The sequence below is a fragment of the Sinohyriopsis cumingii genome, chromosome 11 (genome assembly GCF_028554795.1).
Source record: "Sinohyriopsis cumingii isolate HCF-2022 chromosome 11, ASM2855479v2, whole genome shotgun sequence".
In the NCBI taxonomy this organism is placed as follows: domain Eukaryota; kingdom Metazoa; phylum Mollusca; class Bivalvia; order Unionida; family Unionidae; genus Sinohyriopsis; species Sinohyriopsis cumingii.
In genome coordinates, this window is record NC_142971.1 from 85,896,418 (window position 1) to 85,918,649 (window position 22,232).

Here is a 22,232-nt window from a genome sequence, read left to right on the forward strand (position 1 = left end):
CACAAGACACGAGAGATTCCATCTCAGCATTAGAGTCTGAACCACGAATTTTTTGTAACTCAAAATATTTGATCAGAACAGCAATATGAGATTCTGAACTAATGGTCAGGCCTATTGAAAATTTGTGTGTATTCGAAAGGGCTGCCCTATTACCCTTGATATTAGAAACTGAGCACTGTCTATCTTCACAAAGGACAAGAAGAAAAACGGCCACTGTGCTCTAAGATTAGAACATTCTTTACTGCACCAGTTGCTAAAGATTCTCTACTTGGCATCATAGACCTTGGATGTAGGGTGTCTATTGGCCTGAGCGATGCACTTGGCAATTTTGTTTGAAACCTTGTCCTGGTGGATAGATCATTTGAGATGAGTCAAGCATAAGGTGAGAATATGGGGTCTGTTTTGTCGTGTGGAGCAATATCCTTGGCTGGTCAATCAGCAGGTCAAGAAGATCAGTGATCCATGATCATTGGGGCCACAGATAGGCTCAAAATGAGCTCAGTAGTACCTGTAGGATCATCCTGAAGGGTGGGAAGTGAACAGATGATCCCACTTCCTAAGTGCTCTTGTCTGTGACTGAGGAAACATAAATGTGAAGATTGTTGTTTAGCCTTGTTGCAAATAAGTCCACCAAGATCCTTGAGGACCATCCTGTCCCTCCTTGATGGACTGTCAACCAAATTATTCTATTTTGTGAAGAATATAGTGAACTCAAGGGGTAATCCTTTCCAATTTTTCCCAGTCAAAGATGTTTAAAACCTCCCTGCAGCGAGAAGGAACATATGTGCCTCAAATTTACCTGAGGTATTACTATGACAAATGTGTTGTTGGAGGAGACCATCATGTGGACATAGCCCTAATAAGAACACTGTCCTAATTTCCAAATTGTTGACGTGGATGGCATACTCTTCTGGGAATCATAAACCCTGAAGAATTGGCCTGTCTGGCTCCAGATAAATGCCATATGATGCATCTGCAAAGCAGAAAGGAGTTGGGTTTGGGGGCATGTATTTGGTCTCTGACAAGAAACTGGGCAATATGATCTGTCATATGATGCAGTTTTCAGTTTGCTAGGAGACACTGGTGGAGGTGCAAGTGCAGTCTGTCTAGAGGAACCAAGTCTGCTGCAGAGTTTGATGTTGCTAGAAGGAACAGAGCTCACAAGGTCTGGGCTCTGAGCATCTTTGTCTACTCTTTCCTGCAGGACATGGACTAATCCCCTTTTTTGTCAGGAAATTCATCCCCATGAATATAAAATTTTGAGATTGAACCAGTTCGAATTTCTCTAAGTTCAGTAATAGACGTAGTCTGGTCACAATGGAAAAATTTCAAGCCAGATCTTGTATGATGGACTGTAACCAGTCACTGGGGATCAAACAGTCATCAAATATACTGGAGGATTGGGATCCCCAGTGACAATGGGTGGATGATAACTTCTCCCAAAAAAGCTCAGACTGTGCAAGCTAGGTCAAATGGCAGAGTGCAAAAGTGTAACACCTCTCCATCGAAGCAAATCCAGTTGAGGAGGAAAGATTGGGAGGTGAAGGCATGATTTGTGCAGGTTGATGGAGACCAGCAGAGACATTAAGTCTTAAGGTATTCATGACAGAGACTGACTGTCTCCATGTTGCCATTATCAATAATTATTGCAGAACACAGCCATTGCTGCTTGTGTTCGGAATCAAGACTTACATAAAATCTATTTGTTGTATTATCAATGGTTAGTCGATTTTAATTCAAACAAAATCAAACCAAACACCATTTCAAGAAAATCACAAAAGGAACATTGCTCACAATTATTAATGAGCGATAGTTATAAGGAATGTCACTTTTCATAATTTCTTGGGCCTAAGCCTGGATGAAACTCTATCTTGACATATAAATATACCAGAAAAAAACTACAAAAGCATTGGAAATGTTACATATACTACGAAGTTTGGAATTCACTTTCTTTATTTCATCTTTACATAATCTATTTTTGGAGCACAGTGATATTATTCAGGTTATTCCATGGACTCAGTATAAAATGATACTGAAAAAAATACAGACAAGCAGGAATCATGTGCAAGTCAGCCAAATCTACATCATATGCTAGAATATCAGAGGAGGTAAAAACTTTCAACAAGATGCTACAAACAAAGATATCATTTTTCAAATGCAACAGGGTACAAGTCCTGGAAACCAGTAGGGCCTTAGTTTTTAAATGCACCCGGGTGCAAGTCCTGGATACCAGTGGGGTCTTAATATTTTCAAATGTTCCAGTGCAGGAGTCCTGGAAACCCTGGGGCCTTAGTTTTTTTAATGTACCAGGGCACAAGTCCTGGATCTCAGTGGGACCTTAGGTTTTTCAAATGTAACAGGGCACAAGTCCTGGAAACCACTAGGGCCTTAGTTTTTAAATGCACCTGGGTGCAAGTCCTGGATACCAGAGGGGTCTTAATATTTTCAAATGCACCAGGGCATGAGTCCAGGAAACCAGTGGGGCCTTAGTTTTTTTAGTGTACCAGGGCATGAGTCCTGGATACTAGTGGGGTCTTAGTTCCCACAAGTGTCCTGCAGGTTAGTAATAGCCATCTTTGTGAGATTTAAGGTGTAAGAATGATTGCCAACTATCAATTTTCCAGAGATGACATTCAGGAAAAACAATACATATCACATAAATTATTTGTACTGAGAAAAAAGAATTTATTTTTCTATGTCCTGATATTTACATTAATGAATGAGGACTGTATGCCGTAGGCAATTAAATATTACTTATTTTTGTTTGATGATATTTGACTGGGTTAAAAAATGGGCAGTTGGTTATCTTATTAATTCCACAATCAAATATATAATCATTCATCCTTTTCAAGCAAAAACTTGAAAAAAGGCATCTTTGCATATTTATTTTTTTCCTTTCTTTTTTCTTTTCATTTCTGAATACTTTTAAAAAGTTAAAGTGATCTAAACATTAGGTGTACAAAGTTACTTTTGTGATATGTCAATGTTAATAAGCCAAATCTACACTTAAGCATTGTAAACCTTGATCGTCTGGATTTGTACTTTAGATGTATTGTTAACCTAGATTGCCTGGATTTGTACTTTAGATGTATTGTAAACCTAGATAGCCTGCATTTGTACTTTAGATGTATTGTAAACCTAGATTGCCTGGATTTGTACTTTAGATGTATTGTAAACCTAGATTGCCTGGATTTGTACTTTAGATGTATTGTAAGCCTAGATTGCCTGGATTTGTACTTTAGGTGTATTGTAAACCTAGATAGCCTGGTTGTTGTTGTTGTAGGGTTTAACGCCACTTTTCAGCACAAGATAGGCCATACATGGCGGCCAGTATTAATGGTGGAGGAAGAACCCGGAAAAACCCCGGAAAGAACCACTGGCCCACGAGAAGCTACTGGCAAGCTTTCTCACATAACCACATTAGCCGAATCCGAGACTCGAACCGACGCGGACAGACGTGAGATGGCAGTGATCCGTAACGGTGAGCGCTTTAGACCACTCAGCCTCTCGGGGCCCCCAGATAGCCTGGACTTGTACTTTAGATGTATTGTAAACCTAGATAGCCTGCATTTGTACTTTAGATGTATTGTAAACCTAGATAGCCTGCATTTGTACTTTGGATGTATTGTAAACCTAGATTGCCTGCATTTGTACTTTAGATGTATTGTAAACCTAGATTGCTTGCATTTGTACTTTAGATGTATTGTAAACCTAGATTGCCTGGATTTGTACTTTAGATGTATTGTGAACCTAGATTGCCTGCATTTGTACTTTAGATGTATTGTAAACCTATATTGCCTGGATTTGTACTTTAGATGTATTGTAAATATGGCACATTATCCAACACTAATCTTTCCTGTGGAATAAACATAAAATGAGTCTGGATTCCTTGTTTAGTTTGAGGAATACTGAAAAATATCTGTAGAAATAACCTGATGCTTGAAAACAGACAAGTTTAAAATTAAGCATTTCTGCTAAAGCCTTCCATGTACTTTAACCATATCTATTTATCTGACAGCCACATGTTATGGAAACCTATCAACCTTCTCCACATAAATATTTCCTTTCTAAAATACAGGTAACAGCGACATATTCAAGTTTAAGCATTTCTTGGATATCCATCCTGTGCTCTACTTGCATTCACTCAAATTGCTCCACACAATTTAATTGACAGTGCTTTAAAAATAATATATTCCGTTGGCTAAACAAAGCTCATAGAAGATGAAAATCCAGGGGCCATAGCTCTTCTTGTGATGACATCGAATGGTGGAAATCTAACTCATTCAGAATCTCATCAATATAAAGGTGCATGATAACCTTTCATTAATTTGGCATATACCGTATTTACAATTTATACTGGGCCATGATAAAATATATTTTTTCTTCTTCCTGTCCCAGAACTTATGATAAAACTTTTTTTCACTTAGGTCATATGTCCCAAGATGTAAGAGATGAAATAAATTTGTATTGCATTTGTGCTCCCCCCCCACTGCAAGGTGCAACAAAATAAATAAATAAAACACTTATCTGATAATAAAAAGAATGAAACTAACCCTATATTGTTATCATTTATTCCTTTTTTTTCAACAAGAGCATTAAAGAATAAAATATATCCATGAAATCCATATATGTAGCATAGGCTTCCATACTGTACAACGTATTGCCTATGTCCAATAACACATGCCATTTTGTTCATTGACATGAACATTGAGCAACAAATTGTGTGTGGTTGTGCTCGAAGGTTTGAATTTGTTATCTGACTGAAAACTGGATCCAAAAAAATCACAAACAAGAAGGAAATAATCAACCAATATCTTGAAGACAACTGTCATTCATACATCACATAGTATTAGGTGCAAAAAAATCAAGACTGAATTATATCCAGGTCTACTGTATGACAGTATCTTGCAAATAAAAATCATTATTTGAACACACTTTCACTTGAGTGTAAGTGACAATCTTTTTGCCAGCATGGGTTACAAAAGTATCATTACTATTGACCCACAGACATCAATGCTCCTTTGTATTAATCATAACTACAGATGCCAAGCAAATAGAAGCCTGGGTGGTGAATAAACACAACTGGCAGCAAGCAGTAAACTCCTTCTTCGAACCTACTGACAGGACATAAAAGACAAAAGGTTATTTTTATTACAAATCAAACTGACTGCAGAAGCCGACTTTTGTTATTTTATTTTTAAAGGACATCACTACAAAGGTTATCTTATTGCAAAGCAAGCCAGCATCAGAAGCCAACTATGAATTCTTTTAAAGAAGCCAAATTTTTTTCTTTTTTGACTATACAAAGACGGCCAAGATATGGAAGCAAACATTGGTTCCTTTTTACTGGTATTCATGGGAATTCTCAAAATAAATTGAAACAATGGAACAAATTTTAAAGCAACACAATACAGTGCTTCTTGAATGGATGTTGATGACCCAGCATCACCCAGAATATTTGGAGAAAATAAAATCATGTGATGAATTCATGAAGGCCAGAAGAGAAAGAAGCAGACATTTTCGCAAACGAGAGGGAAGTAATCAACCAATATATTGAAGACAACTGCCATTCATGCATGACACGGTGTTAGGTGCAAAATAACCAAGACTCTATCATATCCAGGTCTACAGTATCACAGTATCTCACAAATAAAAATCATTATTTGAAAACATATTCACTTGAGTGCAAGTAAAAATCATTTCATTAGCACAGTTTACAAAAGTATCATTACTATTTACCCGCTGACATCAATGTTCATTTGTATTAAATGTAACAGTTCTACAGATGCCAAGCACATAGAAGCCTGTGTGGTGAATAAACACAGCTGGAAGTGAGCAGTAAACTCCTTCTTCAAACCGTCTAACAGGACATCAAAGACAAAGGTTATTTTTATTACAAAGCAAGCCAACCTTGGAAGTCAACTTTGGGCACTCTGAAGCCATTTTTTTTTTTAAAGGATATTAATACAAATGTTATTTTATTGCAAAGCAAGCTGATATTGGAAGCTGACTATGGATTCTTTTAAGTGTGCTTATTTATTTTTTTTAATATATAAAGACGGTAGAGATATGGAAGCTAACTTTGGTTCCTTTTCACCGGTATTCATGGGAATTTTTTAAATAAATTAAAACAATGGAACAATTTTGAAAGTGGCACAATATATTGCTTCATGCATGGACATCGGTTACCCAGCGACGCCCAGAAGGTTTGGAGAAAATAAAATCATGTGATGAATTTGTGAAGGTCAGAAGAGAAGCTGATGATTTCACTGATAATGTGATCATTAACATGGATGAAATTCTAGTGTACTTTGATGGCATTCTTGGATGTACTGACGATAAGATGGGGGTCAAAAGTGTGAGAATTAGACTGGTGCATATTTGAAAAAATCTGACTTTAGTCCTTGCAGTTTCTGCTTCAGGTGACGTGTTGCCTCTAGCAATTTTTCATGGTATGAGAAAGCTAAAAAAACATATTCATGTACCAAAAGAATGGATTGTTCATGTGCAGGAGAAGGGTTGTGTTGATGAGTTGTTGCTGCAATGGATTAACGAGTTTTATCTCAAGTACAGTTTTATATTTTTTTAAATAAAATTTCAGTTGGAGTGCATTTTATGACATGTAATTTTCGAATGATTTAAAAGGTGTCCCACAACTTATGACTTGAAAAAAAACTATGTGTCCCAGAACAGAGAGTGCAAAAAAAAATTACTTTTAAAATTAATTTATGGTGTCCCAACATATACGGTAAATACGGTACACAATATTCCTGAATAAAGTTATGCTGTGAAAGCAAAGTAAGGGGGATGGGTAAGCAGGTGCCATAACTCTTCTAAGCTATAATATGGAACACTAGAATTACACCTGAGTCTAAATTAGTTCAACTGGTCTCATCATTATTAAAGAAAATTTGTCTGACATCCAACAAAACTTAGAGGATGAGCAATCTGGGGCCATCACTCCTGCAAATAATGCCATGGAAATCATAGTGATTCAAGAGCTCATTAACCTGAAGCCAAATTCAAAATCTGGTTGAAATCCAACACAATTTTATAAATTATATTGTGGAAATAGTCATAAGAATTATCATGGAGCCACAACTCTTCTAAAACACACACTGTTTGAGACGATGTACACCACAAACTGTATCAGAATACTCTAATCAGTTTCAGAACTATGCTGAGTAGATGAGTCTGCTGTAGTAGATAAGTGATAATGAGGGGAAAAGGACAATAACTCTGTCATACTTGGACTTGACAAGACACCCAAGCACAATAGACAAATAATGAGGGGAAAAGGGCAATAACTCTGTCATAATTGGACCTGACAAGACATCCAAGCACAATAGACAATATACATATCCTCCACCTGTCATGGTTTATACCCTTAATGTGAATTTCATCAGAAGCATTATAATATTGTGAGAAACTACTGATGTCACAAAGTGTTCAGCTGAATTGATTTAATTAATTTGTCATTGAAAAGTGTTTATATTTTCTCTAAATCTTTTGCAAGCTATTGTTTTTCTGCTGGGTGTCAAAATTTATGTGTATCTAGAAGTTTGTCCATGATCTGTGCCCCTGTAATAAAGGCCATATGACATACGATTGGAATGTGACAATTAGATTTTTTTTTACCTCCATATTAAAATAATCCAATGAAGAATTTCATAATGCATATTTTTCTACTGGACTTATTTTTTAAACATGATATAAAAAGTGTATGTTATAGTAACCAAGAATTTGCAATGCCTCTGTCATCTCAGAAATATCTGTGGTGGGTTTCCTACTAACAGAAAGGGTAAAGAAAACCAACATGCAAATAGTGGCCCTGGTTTTAACAGTTAACACTCACAGCTGGGTTACAAATTTGATGCAAATATGACATCTGATAAATTAGACAATTTTACTGTATTTCATTGGATTTGAATTTTAGTATTTATTTAAATCTCATTTCATCAATCATTTACTTTATAAATGATGTCAGGATCTTAAAACAAGTGCATAAAGTCATGAGAAATATGACACACGAATCAAGGACAGGCATAAAATTAGGTCAGTCAATGATACCAAATGACATCCAATTATGTGTAATACTTGTATAGCTATGCTGGTTACAAGAAGTATGAATGGATGAACAGACTGGTTTATAAAGAGACAGGTTAAATGGTGATTATGATAGTATTCCCACATCTTGATGTGAGTCTCTAATAAGGGTCAACCACTATTTTTAATATTAATTAGTTGGGCAATTTCTAACTTGCCCAGATCAATCAATTTTTAATATTAATTAGCTGGGCAACTTTTAACTTGCCCAGATCAATCAATTTTTAATATTAATTAGCTGGGCAACTTTTAACTTGCCCAGATCAATCCTATACATAAGCTCCATTCAGGTAACTGGATATCCAAACAAATAAATGACAATTGTGAGGACTGTACCTTACTGAGTTCCTTATACAAACAAATAAATGACTACAATTGTGAGGACTGTACCTTATTGAGTTCCTTATACAAACAAATAAATGACTACAATTGTGAGGACTGTATCTTATTAAGCTCCTTATACAAACAAATAAATGATTACAATTGTGAGGACTGTACCTTATTGAGTTCCTTATACAAACAAATAAATGACTACAATTGTGAGGACTGTACCTTATTGAGTTCCTTATACAAACAAATAAATGACTACAACTGTGAGGACTGTACCTTACTGAGTTCCTTATACAAACAAATAAATGACTATAATTGTGAGGACTGTACCTTATTGAGTTCCTTCATGTACTGCTGGAAATCTATTGCAGTGATGGCTGTTGCAGACTTCACATCTGAGTAGAATTCATTAACCTGGTCACGGTACTCATCCATCTCAGCAGTGAACAGTAATTTGTGGGTAGCAGACTCCTGGAATGTTACAGAGCAGTATCTTCAGTTAATGTTCAAACAAACCTTGGTTCAAAATAATAATGAAGAAAAATTAATGATGAAGGAATGACTTAGCATTATTAAGTTCAAATCCAAACTTATATATTAACAGTGAATACTCATAGTTTTAATCAAAGGTTTTCTCCAACATTTACTCATTCAATCCATTATCCATCCTAGATGACTAATGTTTCTTCTTCTTTATTCTATCCTATACCTTAACCTCAACCAAATTGTAATGCTCTAGGGCTTAGTATCCTACTTAAATTACAAAATGTTCATCATGAAAGAAATGAGAACAAAATATAAACCGTAAAAAATGAGGACAAGAAATCCATTACTGGCACTATGTGCCTAATCTGTGTCCTATGGATCAAAGTATATAACACAGCATTGAAGAAAAGAAGTTTAGCAAAAAGATTAATGCAGATCACTGGAACATGAGTCAGTTGTTTTTAGTGAAGAGGGCTCTACTATTCATGAAACATCTACTTACCTGACTTTACAGGCAACTGTGTCTAAGAAATCAAGCTAAACTAGGAATTAATTCATGTCACTGCATATGAAATATAGGACACAGTTACCAAGTTTGTAATCAAGTTTAAAGCAATCCTTCCTGTTGAATCTATACACCAAGTTGCATTATTTTGTTTTGTCTAAATGATGTAGTACCATGTATCTGATCAGGTTATATTACTATGCATAGAGCAGTGACCTAGTTTTGATTGATTAGGTATACAGCTTTATCCCATGTTACATGACTCTGCAAGCAATTGTGTCTGAGGAACTAATATAAATACAAAGTCTAAACCAGAGAAATTTAGTGTAAAGCAAAGGTGGGCCCTATTCCGAGAACCAAAATATATATTAAAGTGATCAACCAGACTTTCACTGATGGGTATAGTACTACTCAGGACAAAAATGTACAAACCAAGCCATTTGATTCTCTGAGTAACAGTGACTGAGAAAATGGCTCAAGCATACACACTAACCTTAGTGTTGATCTCAGACAGACTGACATCAACAATCTACAAGCTGAAATTGCTTTAAAATTTTGCCATATTAAAATCTACCTCAAAAATAAAAAGTCAATAAACAATTTTATAATTTATGATAACCTTCTTAATATTTGAGATCTACATGGTTATTCTATGCATCAGATGAGTCATTTATTGGCCTTAAACCTTTAAAACAAAGAGTCTGAAATACTTTCCACATGTCCCTATTGCAAAAGCTAGGAAACAACAGACCAACCTTGTTAAGATTATGGGAGGTGGTAGAGAAGCTATCGATGAAGGTCTGACTGATTATCTCCAGGCACTGGTCTGTGTATCCTGGCTTGTTGATGTCGAACACTACATCTGGCTTGGTGATAAGAAACGCCCAAAAGCGGATTGGATAACTGAAAGCAATGTGTGACTTCAATTAATGGGGGTACAGGATTTGCAGCTTTTTTATGCATCTTCAGGCATGATAGATCTAAGTCTTAAGTCATGGTTATGAAGGATAAAAAATGTCTGTTGAAGGGACTAAACCTCTTTTGGCCAAAAAGACAGAAATTCACATTAACTTTATTTCTATAATTTGTTTATTCCTTCGAATTACAAAGTATAAAACCATCAGATATTTCTGTGAAATTCAAACATACCAAATTTAGTAGCAAAAATATTTTTTTACATTGACCAGTAGAGATAAAAATGACCTTTTCATTGAATATGCCTCATAAGCAAGTAATTGTAAAATATTTTGCTATCTAAAAAAACTGTGGCATTTAACTTGTTTCAATTTGTCCAACTCTTCATAAATCATTATCCTGCAGAATGTATCGCACACCCATAATTTAAGTAACAAAGAAACAGCTGCTACTGTGAATAATTTTGTTTATAATTAATATTCAAATGCTTTAATTTGAACGAATACCTTTGCAAATTTACAGAACTATTCTAGTCACTTTTTCTGCTTCTAGTTATCAAAATGAGAAGCCATTGTTTTAATATAAATAATGAAACAAGACCAGAACATCAAGTTCATAATATTGACCAAAACTGTGACTAGACAACTATATATATATATATATATATATATATATATATATATATATATATATATATATATACCTAATCTCTTTATCTAATGATTTTTAACTGAATACATTGTACATTGCTATTAATGAAGACATGATAAATTTGATACATTTCTAAAACTAACAAAAATATTTGCAATAATTTCACCTGCTGATCCATGATGGAAAAAAAAATCTGTTTATATAATATTTTTCCTAACTATTAAGATCTGTAATCAGCATATAGTAAATTCTACATTTGTCAAAACCTCACAAGATGTGGTTTTATACATATCTTTTAAGGTTCAATTAAGCTACATTTAGTACAACCAACAAAGATCTTCCTGAACTTCACCTTTAGCATCTTTCTAGTTTGTCAATACAGTGAAAAACTGTTATACATGCTTTGTTATTAAACCAAATAGAATACTGCAAGCTTGTGGCATGGCTCCTGAAATTTCATGAATTGCTTGAAGTTCTTCAAAAGCTTTAGTGCCAAAATCTGACTTAATAATTTGGCAAGATAGGTTATAATCTTTATGAAAATATCATTGCTTCTTCCTTATCTTGAGTTAACTCTTTCAAAAGTTGATAATTGTTAATTACTCCTGAACCATTAACAACAAATCCATTAAATCTTTTTCTGTGTTTGTCTTCAGTACATCCTGTGTAGAATCATTGCTAAATCAGGGTAAACAGACAACACTCTGATGTTTGCCTGAATACATACCCAAGCACCAAACAATGTGGTGGTCTACAAAAGTTTCTCACCTGAATTTATAAATCAATTAATGTACCAACCTATGTGAGGAAAAACAATAGATCACCAATGCCTGTGCAATCAATTATCAAACACAACTGTTGAAACATGTTTATTGCCACACACTGCTGCCATTCACCTTAATTTCATTTTTATAAAGTCAGAAAGGCAGACTTCAGTTCCAAATCACTATCATGCATAAAATAAAAGCTTCTTTGTCATTCTAATCCTATAGTCTCATGTTTTATACATGTCCTGTACAGCTGTACTGTTGTCAACCATTGACTGGAGCAGAACCATTTAAGTTGTAGGGCTGGCAGGATTTCATATTATATTCAAAGATATTATTGTTCCCTGTTTTTGCTCTGCAATAGTGCAAAGTCAGTTATACACTTCTTCCAGGCAATTATACAAACTTTTTAAATTGTTCATATCAAGTACATTATAATATCCATATCAAAGACCAACTGTATGAATTTCATTTAAAATATTCTGCAAGACTAAATACAAGTTTTTCTTTAGAAACTCCCAATGTCTAATTCATACGTTTTTATGTCAGCAAAATTAGATGTTTCAAGCAAATATGAATGTATGTACCAGTGAATGGTTTCTCTGCACCCCAATTTATTAAATATGTAATAACTGTTTCAAGTCTTTCTCATTTAATGTCTATCAAGTTGGTAACTGCATCAGTGAAGTCCATAGTTTTGCAGACACATACCCTCCCCCACTCCATCTTGTAAGGTTAAGAGGAATCATTTCTTCAGTTAACTGACTTGGTTGGATACTGCATAAAGCAGTGCACAACATGATGCCACTTGTGTACCAAAACTATTGTGATATAGCAAATTTCACAGTACTCTAATCTGGTATCATTAAAGCAGTATTATCACAGCCATGTGCTGGGATGTACCTCTTGTTGAAATGAGTGATTTACTTTTATTTGATTATATAAGTTACTGAATTGATCCTTACCACAAAGTGTGGCACAGACACACTGTGGCTAGTACAATATCTTGTCTTATACACATGTTGTACCTGTTCCTTTGAGTGTTGATGGTAGCAGATAGGCCTGGTAATAACTTTCCTTGAAAATATTCACATTTTTTAAATGTCATTTGGTTTTAAAATCAACTGACTTATCTAAAAGATTATTTACATGCAAGCTGTGAACCCAAGTCAGAAATGTGCAGCTGTCCAACTCAAACAAAAACCAATTTGTCCCAAACATGGCCTGACTATAAATATCATTTATCCTGGATGCTGGGCTGTCAGGTTTGCTTCAGCCATAAAGTCAGTAAAATTCTGTAAGCAGCATTTTGAGATGAAGTTGTTTAAATGTGTTTGGATTTTTAGTAATGGTGGCCATATCTGATGGTATTACTTGAACAAATTTTAAAACCCTTCATGCAAGGGTACTCTCTTTCAGATTTAGGTGAAATTCTTTTGAGCAGTTCTTGACAAAAAGTTTGTCTAGTTTTGGTCAACTGTGTCAATATTTAATAGTGGACTGACCCCATTTGTGTACATTTGAAGGCCATTAATTGCAATGATGCTTTCTGTCAAATTTGGTCAAACTTGTTGAGTGATTTTTGAGATGTCATTGAAATATTTTTGTAGTTTTAGTAACAGCAGCCAAACATGATGGCAGATCAGCACCACGTGTGTACTCTGATGGCAGATCAGCATCATCTGTACATTTTGAAGACAGACTAGAACCATTTGTACACTATCTGTACACTTCAATGACAGACTGACACCAACTGTACACTCTGATGGCAAACCACAACTATCTGTACACTTTGATGGCAGACTGGTACCTTCTGTACACTCTGATGGCAGAATGGCACCATCTGTACACTTTGATGGCAGACTGGCACCATCTGTACACTCTGATGGCTGATCAGCACCATCTGTACACTCTGATGGCAAACCACAACTATCTGTACACTTCAATGGCAGACTGACAGCAACTGTACACTCTGATGGCAAACCACAACTATCTGTACACTTCAATAGCGGACTAGCACCATCTGTAAACTCTGACGGCAAACCACAACTATCTGTACACTCTGATGGCAGACTGATACCATCTGTACACTTTAATGGCTGATGAGCACCATCTGTACACTCTGACGACAGGCCAGAAATATCTATGCACTTTGATGGCAGACTCGCACCATCTGTATACTCTTATGGCAGATCAGCACCATCTGTACACTTTGTTGGCAGATCAGGACCATCTGTATACTTTGATGGCATACTGGCACCATCTGTACACTTTGATGGAAGATGGGCACCATCTGTACACTCTGATGGATGATGGGCACCATATGTACACTTTGATGGCAGATCAGCACAGATCAGGACCATCTATACACTTTGCTGGCAGACTGGCACCATCTGTACACTTTGATGGAAGATGGGCACCATCTGTATAGTTTGATGGCATACTAGCACCATCACTTTGATGGAAGATGGGCACCATATGTACACTTTGATGCCAGATCAGCACAGATCAGGACCATCTATACACTTTGCTGGCAGACTGGCACCATCTGTACACTTTGATGGAAGATAGGCACCATCTGTACACTCTGACTGCAGATCAGCACCATTTGTACACTTTGAAATCTCTTTCAAAATGGATGCCTTTTGTCAAATTTGGTCATATTCTGCTAAGTAGTCTTCGAGAAGTTATTGAAAGGTTTTTATATTTTTAGTAATGACAGTTATAGCTGCTGATGGATCCCCATGATTTGTATAAATCTGAAGGCAGTTATACCATGATACCCCAAATAAAATTTGGTAAAACATTCCAATGAGCAATTTTTAACATGAAGCTGTTTAAAGGCTTTTCTATCTTCAGTAACAATGGTAATATCTTTGAATGGATTGTTAGAATTGGTCAAGTCATGCTGAGCGACTTTTCAAATGTTGCCTTAGGGTTTATATATTTTGTATAAAGACAACCATATTACATAATGGAATGTCATCTACTTAACACATTCTGAAAGGTCCTAAGAGCCAGCATATTCCATGTAAGATCATGCAGAAATTGCTCCAGTTTTTTAAGAAGCAAAGAATACTGAATAGATGATTGAAGACAAATGATGAACAAAATACCATACAATAAATTGGCTTGGTGAGCTAAAAATGGAATATATGATGACATGTAAGGATACAAGGCATGAAATTATGTCAAGGTGACCTACATTTGATTCCTCTGTAACCACTAAAAAGAATCGTATAGATGAACATAAAGCATTACTAATTATATATATTATGAACATAAAGCATTACTAATTATATATATTATGAACATAAAGCATTACTAACTATATATACTATGAACATAAAGCATTACTAATTATGTATACCATGAACATAAAGCATTACTAATTATATATACTATGAACATAAAACATTACTAATTATGTATACCATGAACATAAAGCATTACTAATTATTTATACCATGAACATAAAGTATTACTAATTATATATACTATGAACATAAAACATTACTAATTATGTATACCATGAACATAAAGCATTACTAATTATGTATACCATGAACATAAAGCATTACTAATTATATATACTATGAACATAAAACATTACTAATTATGTATACCATGAACATAAAGCATTACTAATTATGTATACCATGAACATAAAGCATTACTAATTATATATACTATGAACATAAAGCATTACTAATTATAATAACTATGAACATAAAGCATTACTAATTATGTATACCATTAACATAACACATTATTAATTATATATACTATGAACATAAAGCATTACTAATTAAATATATTATGAACATAAAGCATTACTAATTATACATACTATGAACATAAAGCATTACTAATTATATATATCTATATGTATACTATGAACATAAAGCATTACTAATTATATATACTACGAACATAAAGCATTATTAAATATATATATTATGAACATAAAGTGTTACTAATTATATATTCTATGAGCATAAGGCATAAGTATATATACATAATGGAGCATCCAGCATTACTACGTACATTTACAACTCTATTGTCTTAACCGATTCAGCCCTGATCCTGTCTGTAGTCGTGAAGAGGCTGTACCCTACTTCCGAGCTCTGCAGCATCAAGGTCATTTAAGATACACCAATGTGAGTGGTATTAAAAAAAAGCAGACAGATATAGCTCTAAAATGAGACCAAATAATTTGGAAGTTCTAGTTGCACTACAAAATACAGAGGGAAAAAGCTCATTTTTTGGACCCGTTTTTTTTAATGCAAAATTCGCTCAAAGTCGGAATACAATTTTGTGTCCGGATTTTAGACCATTTGGCCTCAGAGCTAAGGCATACCGGTCTTAACTGCACACAGACAGGTGATTCTTTGCAAAAACTAGGATAAGGTGGACATTTGGAATAAATTGCGGTCTCCATACGAAAATGATGGGTCCATTAAGCAAAAAAAAAACAACAAAAAAAAAAAGAGAAAAAAAATGAACTCCAACTTTTACCCTTCTGCTCATGCGCAAGCAAAATAACCAATGGAAAATGATGTTTCTAATACAACTAGGCATTAGTCTCATGGAAAATCGGCTGAAAGCTGATGTATTACGATGTATTCAGAAATAGCCTCTCAAATGTCTTTCCTATGCACATTTCTGGCAAAAACGACAAAAGCCTCTGGGACTGAATGAGTTAAACTATGTAACAGAAAGCAAATCCAACCAGTGTAATAAAATCAACAAATAATTTATTTCCCTAAAATACAAAGTGAAAATTCAAAACACACAGTATTGTGAATTAAATCCCATAAAATTCTCAATGTTTTATCACAAGTCCAAAAGTAAAGAATGAATTCCAATGATCTTGAATGTCTTGATTTATCATATCATACAATCCAGAATGTCTTTGAATGAGTCCTCAATAATTCCAAAATAGTGATTTACTCCAAATATACAACGAGCACTTTGCAATTCCAATGAATAAATTGAATAAACAATGCCTCTTAAATTATATCTGAACACAACTATAAGTGACTCAAGAGACTGATCTTAAAACAGGAATGAATAACTGTTTACCAAGTTTCCTCTGTATAGACTGTCACTTGACCTATGATGCAATGGTATTGTTAGGAACAGTAATGATTTCTATCAAAAAGTAAACAAGGCCTGAACTTAAAAATTTGATAAGCTACTTATAACACTGGACAACAAATTTTTACAAAAGTCATGTTACTGAAATAAAATTAGTCAATTCTTATCAATTTTTATGTGCTGAACACGAATATGACAGTCAAATTGCAAAATTGGCTCTAGTTTTTTTTGTAATCTGCAAGAAATTAATGTTTACATAACGAAATGCATTCCAATAGTAAAAGGTCAACTGTAATAGCCTACCTATAAAAAATCAAGTCATTGACTACATCTTAGATTTCTTCGCCTGTCTCTTGTACAGCTGTTCGGGAGCATCTCTGAGGAGTGTCCAGCAGTAGTCAGCCAGCATTGTAGTGGACCATTTTCCCTGGTATCTTTGTTCCATTGTTGCGATATCTTGATGAAAACGTTCGCCGTGTTCATCACTAACAATACCACAGTTGCTAGGAAAGAAATCCAAATGGGAATGAAGGAAGTGAATCTTTAGAGACATATTGCAGCCAAGTTTCTTATACTTCATCAACATGTCTTCTACTAGTTCCTTATAGTTTTCTGCCCTAACATTTCCGAGGAAGTTTGTAGAAACTAGGCGAAAAGCATTCCATGCTTGTTTCGCATCACCTTCCAGCAAGTTGTTGAACCGGTCATCTTTGAAAAGCTCTCAAATCTGAGGACCCACAAAAACTCCCTCTTTAATCTTTGCTTCGCTGAGTCGAGGGAATTTTTCATGCAGGTATCGGAATGCTGGCAAAGTCCGGTCAATGGCTTTCACGAAGTTCTTCATCAAACCTAGTTTGATGTGAAGGGGTGGTAGCAAGATTTTCTGAGCCTCAACCAGAGCTGGGTGTTGGATATTCTTCTCTCCAATGGCTACATTCTGCCTGTGAGTCCATTCCTTCCTCATGTAGTGCATTTCCCTTGCTCGGCTATCCCACTCGCATAAGAAACACATGTATTTTGTATATCCTTGCTGCAGTCCCATTAAAAGGGCAACTACCTTCAAATCACCACAGAGGTGCCAGCTGTACTTGTTATACTCAATGGAATTCAGTAGCTGCCTTAAGTTATCGTATGTCTCTTTCATGTGGACAGCATACGCTACTGGAATAGATGGAAGAATGTTTCCATTGTGCAAAAGCACAGCCTTGAGACTCAGTTTCGAAGAGTCCACAAATAGTCTCCATTCTTGTGGGTCACGAGTGATTTTTAAAGCATTCATGAGGCCCTCAATATCGGAACAGAATATCAGATTACTTTCCTTTCTGAAGAAAGGCTCTAATTGCTGGTGGCGCTTTCGATATGCAGTAATTGTGACATCTTCTTCTAGAAGATTCCATTGTTGGAGTCTTGATCCTAGCAATTCTGCCTTGTTCTTTGATAAGTCCAAATCACGAATCAGGTCATTTAGTTCTTCCTGTGTTATTCTGTGTGGGGTTGATGATGCACCACAGTGAAAATCTGGATCACTGCATGCTGATGGACCAGGAGAAGAACAGGTCGACTCACCTTTGTCTTCGTCAGATGAATCAAGAGAATATTCTGCTGGAGGTTCTGGAATAGGAAGTCCCTCACCATGTGGAACTGGTCTCAATGCAGACGGAATGTTTGGGTAGACTATTCTCGACTTCTTTCGCTTCGTTATTCCGCCGGAAAGAGGAGGAACCAAGCAGAAGTAACAGTCATTTAGGTGGTTGCTTGGCTCTCTCCACACCATTGGGACTGCAAACGGCATTGATGACCTTTTGCAATTCAACCACTGTGAAAGCTGTGTTGTACATGTAGCACAGCATATATGCGGAGCCCAAGGCTTGTCTTGGTCACCAACCTTGCATCCGAAGTAAAGATGATATGCCTTCTTCACTTGAGAATTGATACTTTTCTTCTGGTTGGCAAATGTCACTTCCCCACAAATATAGCAAAAATTGTCCGCGGTATTAACACACTTTCGAGGCATTACTGTTCTTTATTGTACGTAAATGGATAAAATAATAAGTTTTATGTAACAGTAGCTTGAACTGTCTCGCACAACGTCTAAAATATTTTAAATGCTGAACCTATCTGATTGGGCTTTATATAGTACACTGCTTACGTCAGCTTCAGCAGCCGCCTGGCATTAGTATAATAGGCCTACACATGTATAGTACACTGCTGACGTCAACTTACTTCAGCAGCCGCATGGCATTAGTATTGCATTGCATCAGAAAATGATGCAATCAACTGTGGATGATGTGAGCATGATGGTATTATGCAATGTTACATCATTATTCCGGATGTTGCTGCAGTCCTACTGGAGAAATTTACACAGTGAAACATAGAAAATGAGGTATATGAATATCTTCAAAACGAGAGCCAATACAAATTTTTCACGGTTATATTCGTGTTCGGCACACCAAAATACTACAGATTAGGGCCTTTTCAAGTCAGTAATGATTTCACTGTTGACCAGTGTAATCATGACAAAAATCAGGTAGACAAAACAAGACAATAATCAGGTAGGCAAAAAACTATACTCTCAATCACGAACAAAGATTAATCATGCAATATAAATTAAATACACATAACAGTATATATATCAATAGCATCAAGTATTACTAAGTATATAACAAGACCATTAAGTATTACTAAGTATATATGCTAAGAGTATTAAGTATTACTAAGTATATATACTAAGATCATTAAGTATTACTAAGTATATATACTAAGTGCATTAAGTATTACTAAGTATATATATATATACTAAGACCATTAAGTATTTATAAGTATATTTACTAAGAGCATTAACTATTACTAAGTATATACTAAGAGCATTAAGTATTACTAAGTATATACTAACAGCAAAAATATTACTAAGTATATATACTAAGAGCATTAAGTATTACTAAGTATATATTAAGAGCATTAAGTATTACTAAGTATATACTATGAGAATTAGGTATTACTAAGTATATGCTAAGAGCATTAAGTGTTACTAAGTATATATACTAAGAGCATTAAGTATTACTCAGTATATACTAAGAGAATTAGGTATTACTAAGTATATGCTAAGAGCATTAAGTATTACTAAGTATATATACTAAGAGCATTAAGCATTACTCAGTATATATTAAGAGCATTAATTATTACTAAGCATATACTAAGATCATTAAGTATTACTAAGTATATATACTAAAAAGCATTAAGTATTACTAAGTATATTTACTAAAAACATTAAATATTACTAAGTATATACTAAGACCATTAAGTATTACTAAGTATATATACTAAGAGCATTAAGTATTACTAAGTATATACTAAGAGCATTAAGTATTTCTAAGTATATATACTAAGAGCATTAAGTATTACTAAGTATATACTAAGAGCATTAACTATTACAAAGTATATATACTAACAGCATTAAGTATTACTAAATATATACTATGAGCATTAAGTGTTACTAAGTATATACTAAGAGTATCAAGTATTACTAAGTATATATACTAAGAGCATTAAGTATTACTAAGTATATACTAAGAGCATTAAGTATTTCTAAGTATATATACTATGAGCATCAAGTATTACTAAGTATATACTAAGAGCATTAAGTGTTACTAAGTATATACTAAGAGTATCAAGTATTACTAAGTATATATACTAAGAGCATTAAGTATTACTAAGTATATGCTAAGAGCATTAAGTATTACTAAGTATATACTAAGAGCATTAAGTGTTACTAAGTATATATAGTAAGAGCATTAAGTATTACTAAGTATATGCTAAGAGCATTAAGTATTACTAAGTATATATACTAAGAGCATTAAGTATTTCTAAGTATATATACTAAGAGCATTAAGTATTACTAAGTATATTGTAAGAGCATTAACTATTACAAAGTATATATACTAAGAGCATTAAGTATTACTAAATATATACTATGAGCATTCAGTATTACTAAGTATATACTAAGAGCATTAAGTATTACTAAGTATATACTAAGAGCATTAAGTGTTACTAAGTATATATACTAAGAGCATTAAGTATTACTAAGTATATATACTAAGAAAATGAAGTGTTTCTAAGCATATATACTAAGAGAATTATGTATTACTATATATACATACATATATATATATATATATATATATATATATATATATATATATATATATATATATATACACATACATATACTAGGAGCATCAATAACATTAAATATACAATTACAAAAAGCATGTGGTTCCTTATGTAACAAGTTCAAAGATAATCATATCTGTTACCATTTCGGAAGACATAATTATCTGGAAATTTAATTTGTTTCCAATAATGCTACACTCCTGGACTACAACCTTACCTCAACCTTTTAACTCTCATGACCAACAATTTCCAAGGCTGCTCGTTTTGCTTTTGTGACCCAATTTTCCTCTTTGCTGACTTTGTTGTAGGCAAGACAACAAGTTTAAACTTGTATGTCACTACAAATAAGAATATCATATTGTTCTTTTACAACACTGTTTAACGCATTTTTGTCTATATGATGACAGGACCTTTTCTGGCCTTGGCAGGTAGCCAACCCATGACCCTTTGATTGCAAATCTGACACTTTACCAACTGAGTCATGAGCTATCATGTCACTTTACAGTATAGGAGGATAACGACAAATGTGAGCTAAAATATTTACCTATGACTTTTCCAAACATGCAGTGTATCTTCGTCTAACTTATGCTGGTCTGCCAGATCATCCAATAGATCGTAGAGGGTCTTCACCATGCTGGGAACTCCATTTGCATCAAGAATACTGTCAAATAATTCCTTTATGTATGGCAAGATGGAGATCTGAAATGAATCAGATTTGATCAGTTTCAAAGAAATAACACTTCTGCATCTTTCGTATGGAGACTAAAGATGTGTCCAGCAGGTACAATCTCAAAACAATTCCAGAATTCAGTCTCACTCCACAAGTCTACTTTCTACAAGAAAAGTAGCTGAAATGTTACTGTGTTTCTTGCTGATGTTTTGGATGGTGATAATAATGATAAATAAATAATGATGATAGTAATAATAATAATAATAATACCTTTCAAGCTTTAATAAGAAGTATAACAATATAATAAAATAGTAATTTTTATTAAGCTTAACATGTCTTATGTATTATAAATACTAAATTCTATTAGTATTGGTAAACTGTACATACTTATGATATATTTCTAAATATTGTAACATTTCCATGATTTTACATGAAGTGGAAGAATATTTCATTGAACAGCGCTCAAGCACTATTGGTTTTTCTTAAATTGCCCTATGCTTGGTTTCGGTGGATGAAAACTTCATGTGATGTT

General features: G+C 34.3%; 1 protein-coding gene across 1 annotated transcript in view; it reads right to left on the minus strand.

Moving 5' to 3' along the window:
• LOC149788899 (plexin-A1-like) overlaps positions 1 to 22,232 on the minus strand; it is a 336,630-nt gene that overhangs the window by 12,924 nt on the left and 301,474 nt on the right. Inside the window, exons 33-35 of the mRNA XM_089975025.1 lie at positions 21,575 to 21,729; positions 10,183 to 10,330; positions 8,767 to 8,907 (exon numbers count right to left, since the gene is read on the minus strand). Of these exons, the coding sequence (XP_089831151.1) occupies positions 8,767 to 8,907; positions 10,183 to 10,330; positions 21,575 to 21,729 (444 nt within the window). The remainder of the gene's footprint in view (positions 1 to 8,766; positions 8,908 to 10,182; positions 10,331 to 21,574; positions 21,730 to 22,232) is intronic.